Below are 10,157 nucleotides of genomic sequence, written 5' to 3'. Positions count from 1 at the left end.
ATTTCTATTGGTTGAAAATCAAATATTGATGAGTTGGACGATTAGAGATATCTCGAGATGACACTCTAAAAATAGAGTGTCCTCTCGAGATATCTCTATTCCACCCTCGACACGTCATCTTAGAGATCCAAATAGAGTGTTGCATTGGAGAGGATTTTTAGTCCAGAACTCAAAATATCCTAGGTGGCACTCGGAATTTCTAAGATTGAGTGTTGCATTGGAGATGTTCTAAATAACAAGTGAAGGGCTAAGATAGTAAGATTGTGGTTGATTTCTTATGATTATTTGAATTTTATGTTTTAAATGAACTCAAATTAAACTCTTTAAATGACGAGTCAGACAAAAACAAACATTTTAACATTTGATGAAGTCAACTCAGAATTCAAATTTATCTCATTTAAAAAAAAAATACTGGCTAAGTCTGTAAAGTTTCTTGAATCCAATGGACCTAGGAGATTTGTAAACAAGGAAAGCTTTTGTTGGTTCCCAATCACCACAGAAAACACCAGAAAGATCACGATGGTCAAGTCTTGGGAACAAAAAATTTTCGGGGTACAAAAATTTGAAAGAAATTCTTTCGATATTTTTTTCTCTACTTTGAGAAACACGAAAATTTCCAGGAGATCCCAAACAAGTTACTCAATTTAGTTTGGGAAGAATGATATTTCGGCGAAAAGGCCTCCCTACATGTAGGGAGGGAAGGGGAGGAAAGGGAGGAAAGAGGAAAAATAAGGGGAGGAAAGAGGAAAAATAAGTTGCGGTGGGAGTAGAAGAGGTAGAAGAGGTAGAAGGGAGGAGATAAATGGTGGCGGGGGTGGTTAGAGGTGGGGGACGAAGGTGGTAGCCGGAGATAAGTGGTCGGAGATCAGAAAAATGAAGTTTTGTTACTCCGCAAGATTTGACAATAATTTCTTTTTAAAATTTTGTACTCAAGAAAATTTGACAAAACTCACAACTTTGGTTTTAAACTTTTTACCTCTAAGTTCTAAAGACGCCTCACAATTATAGTTATTAATTTGTGAATATATTCATCAGGTTGGGTCGGTTGGATTTTGAAACTCTCTGTCCATTCAGGTTCTCGAGCTTAACTGCGGGGTTATTTTAAAAATCCTATTGTCTAAAACCCTTCCATATCCGTAAAAAATCTTTTGGATTTCTCTGGTATTGGGCGATTGGGTATTGAGTTTTCACCAAAAATTCGAAATATCTCGATCGGAATAATCAAAATATTTCTATTTCCATGCCTACCAAAATTTCCATCGAAACTGAAATTTAATTAAGGTTCTCTTAATAATGCCTTATCAAAGGCACCTCGGTTATATACTTAAAAAAATATTAAAGTACATTTAATCTATTTTATACATCATTTCACTCCGTGACTACTATATTTTATCACGTTGGCCACCACCACCATACAACCGTCACGTCCACGACCACTACCATACCTATATGTAACAATGTATAATTATTGTTAAATATATGCTACACATACATACATAAAGTCGACAATGTATAATTATTGTTAAATATATGCTACACATACATACATAAAGTCGGCTCCGGCTGGATCTCGGGTAGCACTTCAAATTCCAAGCACAATAAGTTTATTTCACCAGGTTGGTCAGGCTGAATCCACCTTCGGGTTTCGCATACCCATGGGCTCTAACGGGACTCGGGTAAACTTCGGGTTCAGACTTTTTTCCCAGCCCTATTATGTTATTAATGGGAGTTTTGCAATAACCAGGGGCGCCTATGGAATTTCCCCAAGGTTCTGGATAAATTAAAAACCTAGTCATGAAGTTCCAACTGCAGTTCATTAAGAGAACATTTTTATCGGCAGTTACCCATTCAATACATTGGCATTGATAATATCATAACAAAATTGTAGTACAATATATATGAAACAACGAAAAGTACAAAAAAAAAAACGTATAATAAATACTCAAAAGCAATTCTCGGTGTTCATTTCTAATCGATTCTCATTAGTTTGTTTTATCTCAGTTCCAACTTCGGGTTTTTAGAACTGTCCATAGTTAATGATATATCTGATGGAAAAAAAAGACCTATCTCAATTGAGCTCAAGGATCTTTGACTGCTTTTTCGGTTGTTTTGTTTCATTGGAAGATATTCGTTCAGATGCTTTGAGAGCATCACATTCATCATCTTCATCCTCACTACTTTCTGATTCATACCAACTATTGCTACAAGATAAAGGAATCACTTGTTTTGATCCTATAATGGTAGATTCAGCAGCAGCCACAGCTTCCGGGGTATGAAGATCAGCAACACCGAGAACCAAATCCTGCCCATTAGATACTATTAGTACGAACCCACTTGCTTTCACCTAATCGACAAAAAGAAAAACAAGATTCTGATTTACCATTTCTATATACTCGTTTTCTTTTCCAGTAAGTGCTTCTATATCGTAGTTCTTACTAGAATTCTCCTGCATACGGATGAAGATTAAACCCCACATGGAATTAAGAAGAAAAAAAGCAATTGAACTGAAAATCTCGAAGAGATCATATCTGTACTTTTATGTCATGTTCAAGCTTTTTATTAGCTTCAGCCATTACTCCTAAGAAATCCTTAAGTTTTCCAAGAACTGAACATAAAAGCAAACAGTTAAAGTGTAAGTGGCGCGAATTTCGCAGCTTTATTGGATTATTAGTAATGTCAGAACAAGTCAATTTCACAGTTTTATTGCACTCGAGCCAGTGGTGTGCAGAGTTTCATCTCTTTGGACAAGTCAATTTCTGCATCCATTGTAACCCAACTATGGTTGATTGATGTTGAATATGAGCACTTCATCATGGGCACACGCTAACGAGTCACAGAGAACATCGTATTGTTCCGAAACTTCTGTTCCCATTAGACTTGACCAATTGTACGTTACTAAGCCATTAGGTAAAGAAGACAACAGCATTTTCTAAAATGAGGCCATAACAGGGAGTAAAGAATATGCAAGAGGTGGTTTCTATAGACCGATACGGCATTAAAAAGATAGCTTATCTAACTAAGGTGGTATTTCCTTTTCGAAAACATATAAGATCTGACTTGTCTGAATGGTCTGATCGGCTGAGTTGGACTGATTCCATAATGTTTGTATTTTGTTTGTCTCGTCTAAATGTTAACTCTGAGTATGTTACCAGATACTTCACTCCCCCTTGCGTACCGCGTGCCCTAGTCCTCGTATCCTTTTTGGGTGGATTTGCAATTCAGTACTCCAAATTTTGGCATATCGGAATCCTTTGTCTTAATAAACCCAATTGTTTGTGAAAATCTATAAGTTTCACTAATTGGAGTAGTTCATTAAAAGACCTTTGTAGTTAGCTTGTACAGATTTTGTGTTTTATGGAGACAGATTGTCTAAAAGTAGGTGTATCTATTATCTATGCATCATCGAGAGTACATATTTGTTTGAAAAATATTCCAAAAACTGCAACAGTATACAGCGTACAGAAGAGGTATACCGTATACCCCTACAGGCCCTACTGTACCGAATACTCAAATGGTAGCTTACCAGTACTCGTACCACATACCGGTGCGATTCAATACTTAGACTACTTTCAGGTCTATTTGAGTCAGACACAAAACAAGTCTAGATTAAGAATCCATTGTCTTAAATAACCTCAACCAACTTTAGTACTCCTGACCAAAACAAGTCAACCTTTACTATCCAGATTCAGACAAGTCAGACTGAGTTAAATTCAAACAATTAATAAAAGACCAGAAACGAAGAGAATCAACATTAACTACCACAATATAATTGGATAGATATGCACTAATATCCAATTCCGACAGGCGAAAAATTCATATTTGAGAATTGAAAAAGAACTCCTTTTGCAAGAAGCATTATATATGTAGTGTTCTTCTTTCAACTAGACATCAAGAGTGTTCCTTCTAACTAAACAATTTAAACTAATACCCACATAGATTCAAATAACTAAACTGAATTAGAATTGAAGAAATCATCAGAATCACTATGGAGGCCAATAAGTAGTTGAAGCAAACAAACTATAACCAATGTTTGTTCTTTTTCTCTAAGTCAGATCTGAAATCTGCTCAAAGTCTGACTTGGCACGAGTTAGATATCAGAATGTTTGTTTTTGTCTGACTCAGTGATGTTGAACTCATCTGAATGGCTCAACTAGGTTGATTATTGGGTCAATGTTAGTCAAACGAGTCAGATTCAGACAATAAGAAACTAAGCACAAAGTGGAAACTCAGTCAGATATTAGTATTTAGAACAAAATGTGTGTACCTTGGCTTTTAGGAACTGGAACTGTGACAAGTTTTTCACCACAAGTTGAATGTTTTAGGGTTTGAGACTCCTTTTTAGGGCAAACTAGAAGAGTGGAGACTGAATCAAAACATAGTAGTACTATGTTAGAAATTAAGTAAAATTGAGAATAGGGAAAAAAAGATATGGAGAAAGAAGAGAAAACCTAGAGATGAAGTTGCGGAGATGTTATTCTCTAAGTTTAAAAGATCTTTGCTTGCAGTTGTAGATGCCATGTTTCCGATGAACAAGCTTTTGGTGTCAGGAATTGAGTATCAATTTAGAGAGAGAAAGCGGGTATTGGAATTGTAGAGAGAAAAAAACAAGGGGGAAAAGCTTTTCAACCCACAAAGACAGAAACCAATAGAGTTGAGGTTTGGGCGTTTGGCAAAGGGAAAGTTATAGGAGCACCACAACTCAGGGTACGAATTGAGCTCGACCCCGAATGCCACAGTGTAATCCAACTATGAATCTCATGGAGAGTTCGATCCTGGCTCAGACGAACGCTGGCGGCATGCTTAACACATGCAAGTCGGACCGGAAGTGAGATGGGAAAAAAGGACTACTCGAAGCCCGTGATGGGTAATGCAAGCCAGGCCCATCTATAGTTTATGGGCGGGTTTGAGTGAGAATTGAGCCCGAAACCCGACCCAGAATGGCACGGTCCGATGCGAAAAAGGACTACTCAGAAGCCAGTGATAGGTAGTGCACGCCCCGCCGTCTGTAGTTTATGGGCGGGCTTGGGTTTCACTGCAAAAGCTCTTACCTGACCATATAACCCGCATGCTGACCCGCTAATATTATCTGTCTATAGGCACCTCAAAGTCAGTACTTTAAGACCCGAACCCTGACTAAACCAAACAATACGTCAAGGCATTAAGATTACGGATTGTTCTTTTTACTAATTGCATTCCTTTCTTCGTGCCAAACATGACCAAGGGGATGGAAAGTACTACCGTCGTGGGTGTCTTTAGCAATAATAATGGGTTCCTATAAATCTATCCTTCACACATTCAATCGAAACCCAACCATTGAAATTTTGGGCTCCAGGCCCAAGACCAATATTAAATCGTAACAACAGCTTATGTCTAGTTTGATTTGTGCTTAAACAAACTTTACTCACACTATATTATTATTAGACTAATTGTGGAATCAATGGATGCAAGCCTCACTCTCAAACGATCTAACGAAGACTTCCATATAATTCCTGGTTTATAATTAAGGAAAAAGTTGTAAAAGAAGTAATCCTCATGGCAAGAGAGCATTAGGTTGCAATTTGCACAAACAATTACCTTTTTGTTCAAGCATTAGATTGTCTATACAATTGCTTGCTCAATTTACCAAGACTGCCCAATCATTTAAAGTATCATCGGCATGGGTAGTTTTCTTAAAGGAAAATTGAGTTCACCAAACGTGGTCGTTGAACAAATCCATTAATTTTTATCGTTTGGTTATCTCTTGAACCAAATTTACTATATTTTATGTCATTAACATTGAAATGGCACTTACATAATTTATTTTCGATATTTAACTTTCAACCTTCTAGTATTATATATTTTAATAGTTCAACAAAAAAAATAGTATTATATATTTTAATGAACACATTGTGTAACATTGTAGTGGCATATTACTTGGGCATACACCTTCAAAGTCAACCAAAATGGAGAATTTCTTTTCTTTTTTTAATCTTTTTGAGTATAAGTCCACTAACAAGGATTGTGAAAGAAGCACAATAGAGAATTTTTTTTTGGAGCATCAAGTATATAATAATAGTCAACCAAGCTTAATAAGAGAGTACAAGATTCTAAAAGCAAACCCAAGATTATCATAAAGCATTTTGTTGGTTTAGATCACTTATAAAGTTCCTTACATTCAATTTTCCAAGATTGATAAAGGCAAAGAAAATATTGCATCAAATCAATGAAAAAAAATATTCTAATTAATAAACAAAATCAACTCCAAGTCATTATAAGCGGATCTTCTAGAAATATGTGGAACCAAAATTGTTTGAGTAAGAGTTTACATCTTATATATTAGGTTAGATTTGTTGTACCTCTTCAAATCATATGTCTACTTCTACAAAAATAACAAACTAATCCTTGATACGCGATAAAATATAAAAATAATATGTAATCACATGTGAGTGTGATGGTAGCTATATTGGTTCTAGCTTAGGGTATAGGAATTAAAAACTATAGTTTAGTCCTATCACAACCGTAAGTAATTATTTTATTTTCCTAAATTACGTGGATTAATTGAGTTTAGGTTGTGAAGTTGATTCTGAAATCGATTTCTAGTTTTATTATAGTGAAGATGGCATAGGGTTATATGTCCCCTACTTGCCTTGTGCATGTTTTCAAGTTACCTAAAAGACATTGCACTTCGCCCTTGGCCCTCGGCTTATTATTGGAGCCAATGCATGAGTAAAGGCTGACGCAAGATATGCCTCTTCGCGCTGTGACATGCATGCAATCAGTGGCGGACCCAGGATATTTGTACTATGGGGGAACTTTTTAATTATAATAGATAGGAAAAATAAACGAATAGCACAATTAATCGTCGAGTACAAAGCTACACTAGTCGTCTCTACTAACAATACTCAAAGTATTGTTTTTCTTTGAGAATTCGACTACGATTTGTTACAAGGCATTGATACATCACGAAGATGTGATAAACACGATAACCACCTAATTTAGACTATGAACGAAAGAGGCCTAAAGCCCAACAATATAAAAAATGTCTAAAACCCGACAAATTTATTAACACCCTCAACCAAATTAGTTGTCACTAATTCGTGAGTTGTTTTGACTTATGTCTCAACATATATTAGTATCCTTACGGACACTTGAATTAAGTAGAAGATATTACAGAACTTTAATCTTCAAAATTATAATCACAACGTAGCTTCTTTATAAGAAACGTTAACGTAAGAAGATAGGAGAATATAAAGCTACATGAAAAATATTTTTCAAGAATTAAATAAAGTAAAAAAGAATGATAAAAATCGCATAAAGATACTATATAGAGGCCACAACAGCTCGAATAGAGTGTGATGAAACCCAAACAAAAAAGGGAACCGAATTTGAATGTATCAAAAATGCGAAGGAGCTAAAGAGAAAGATCTCAGAAATCAGGGGCAAAAAAAAATTAAGGGCAAAACAGCAAAGTTAAAAAAGAGAAAAACAATGTGATGGGGTGAGAATTGAACCTCAAACCTCTTAGTCGTAGCCTCCCCCATTTCCATCTCGGCTACATAGAATTTATGTTAGTTTTAGTATGGCACCTACTATTAGCTATTAGTTAAGCGAACAGGTAAAGAAACCCTAGGACCTGTGGCCTGTGGGGACACGTGCCCCCACGGGTCCCTACGTGGGTCCGCCCCTGCATGCAATACAATCTCACGTTTGTAGGTCCCTTTTTAGGGCATGGATTGAATTAGGACCATTCTCCATTATTTTCCACCCAATTGTCCACCCTCATCATTTCGTGATGATGCTTTTAAAGGGCCCATTATTTTACCCATTTTTCCGTAATCTTGGTTAGCTTCTCCGGGGGGAACAATGCAACAATCACTTTTGAAATTAAAATTTATAGGGCTTTAGGTCATGGTCAGGTGGGTTTAGACCTCTTTCATTATCCGTTTACGTTAGGTAGTTATTGTACTTATCACATCTTCATGACGTATCAGTGTCTTGTAATGACTAACGTATATCGTAGTCTACTTCTGAAAAGTAAAGGTGAATAGTCCAATGGGTCCCCTTAGTCCTTAGAAGATCTAGCTAGAAATATTTCAACTCATTTGTATATCACTGATGTGGTCATATGTGTGTTACAAGTGGATGTGCTTTTAGATTATGCTACCAAGAAGTAGATATATGGAAGTACACATGCATACACAATGTACAACACATGGACAATGGGCCATCTTGCAACAAAAAGAAATGGACAATGGGTCATGGTGCCATGACTTTATGATACAAATACACAATCCAACCTTTAATTTTTTTTTTTTTTGTTAAAGAATCCAACCTTTAATTATTGCACTTAAATCATACAACACTAAACAAGTCAAATAATGTATGAGATGCCTCTAGATATTAGAGAGAGCAAAGTGTGAAAAGGAGAGAGAGTTGACATGCTTTGATTTGGGACAACTACTTAGTTACTTTTAAACGCAAGCATAATGGCCCAATAGAATTCTTCTTCCCTCATCTTTTTTAGAAAGAGAAAGATGATGATTAGAGATAGAGAAGAAGAAAAATTAGTATGAATTAATTGTTCTAACAGAGATACAAGAAAAGCCAAACAAACACTACATCTAAGATTCCAAGATGGTCGGCTGGTTCTAATTATAAAGACAAAAAAAAGTATATCAAATCAAAATGAAAGACAACAAAACCTTATCTTCCTCCCTTCTTCCTTTCTCACCATCATTACACCAATCTATTTCTTCTCCAATACACTCATTATCTTCCTTTTCCACAGAATCAAATACCATAATACCAAATCATTGGTAGGGTCCATGTGTCACTAATAAATTCCACGTGGAAATTGTTTCACTTGGACACATGTAATCATCTGAACTAAATTAACTAAAAGTATCTTGGTTTTCATATACTCTCTAAAATCCGGGTGACATTTACAATTTGGATTTCAAAAAGCAGATAGAATCCATGATTTATTGAACTTGAAGTTATAGAGAGTATAAATAATGATTTATAGGGTAGTTTACTAGTTTGTATAGACTTTATTAATATAAACAAAATAGTTAACGCTTAGTTACACGCATATCATATATTATCATTTGATGTATCACAATTTTGAATATGATTACAATATTTCAAAAAAAGAAGAAACTTGATTCACGTGAATTAGGCATCACCTCTAAATTTCTAATAGATTGCTTGTATTTCATTATATACCGTACCGATAAAGTTCTAAAATACGTAAACTAACGTAAAGAGTATGCTAAATAATGTCGGACACGGACCTAACGCCATCCATTGGATCTGCCCTTTAGCGCGGAGAAAACACCAACCGTCAGATCTGGACGTGTTCCCTTTGCGAGAATGGCCCCCAGACAAACTTTTCCGTATTGCCTTTTGGTCCCTAACTTAACCATTTTCCGTCCAAACTTCAGACTTGAATATCTCATTCATCCGGAATCGGATTTGAGTGATTCTTGAGTCTAAACTTAAGAGCTCGACGAGACGAACGCAATGGTGTGCTTCGTTTCTGAGTTTGACGACTTGAACCGATCTAAAATCGGCTCCGATTCCAACAATCCCCTACATGAATGAATATTCGAGATTTCCTATCATGCAGACTTACTAGACTGACACACTAACACTGACAGAGGTTAGAGGCGGAATTTCGCTGCATCGGGATAGATAGCTTGCGGCTTTGAATCTTCCGTAGTGAGTAGCCATCGGGTTTACAAAGACCTTAGTGAACTATGTCTTGAACTAGGTCCCATGAGTTGTAAACCAACGAGTAACTATCACACAGCTAGTTCCTTACTTTCAAAAGTTCTCGGTTGTGTTCATTTCGGCACTGAACAACCTGGTTTTCATGTGTGCTCTAGAGAAGTCGGCCATTACGACCTTCTCATAGAACCGACATCAGTTCGCACACATATAGGTTATCCGTAATAAGGTATTCTGCTATACCTCACGTTAGACTCAAGTTCTAAGTTTTCGGATTCATTAAAAGCTTAACGCTTAACCTCTCATTGCAGACAACACTGATGTCATCCTAGGAATGGGTAAGAGATAAATCTCTTTCAGTGTTCTGTTCGATTCAGTATATAACTTCAGTTTTCCCGTTGAACCTACATCTTGGGATCTCCAGTCACATAGGTTGGGTTTCCGTTATG

At 36.3% G+C, this 10,157-nt stretch overlaps 1 protein-coding gene across 2 annotated transcripts; it reads right to left on the bottom strand.

The window, feature by feature from the left end:
• Positions 1-1,827: 1,827 nt before the first annotated feature.
• Positions 1,828-4,653, bottom strand: LOC147532438 (uncharacterized). Of its 2 annotated transcripts, none has more exons than XM_086648038.1 (5): positions 4,449-4,653; positions 4,265-4,363; positions 2,535-2,605; positions 2,381-2,446; positions 1,828-2,302 (listed from the first exon to the last, which is right to left on the bottom strand). In XM_086648038.1, exons 1-5 carry the CDS (start codon positions 4,516-4,518, stop codon positions 2,069-2,071), a joined length of 540 nt encoding a protein of 179 aa, XP_086504164.1. In that variant the 5' UTR covers positions 4,519-4,653; the 3' UTR covers positions 1,828-2,068. The 2 variants fall into 2 exon arrangements, with proteins under 2 accessions (XP_086504164.1, XP_086504165.1); XM_086648039.1 differs by having other exon boundaries at positions 4,265-4,348; positions 4,449-4,586.
• Positions 4,654-10,157: the final 5,504 nt, after the last annotated feature.

The sequence above is a fragment of the Eschscholzia californica genome, unplaced genomic scaffold (genome assembly GCF_041429995.1).
Source record: "Eschscholzia californica isolate CP2 unplaced genomic scaffold, dmEscCali1.0.p SCAF_6, whole genome shotgun sequence".
NCBI classification, from domain to species: Eukaryota; Viridiplantae; Streptophyta; class Magnoliopsida; order Ranunculales; family Papaveraceae; genus Eschscholzia; species Eschscholzia californica.
Note: the sequence above shows the minus strand (reverse complement) of the source record. Positions and strands in the feature narration are given on the sequence as shown.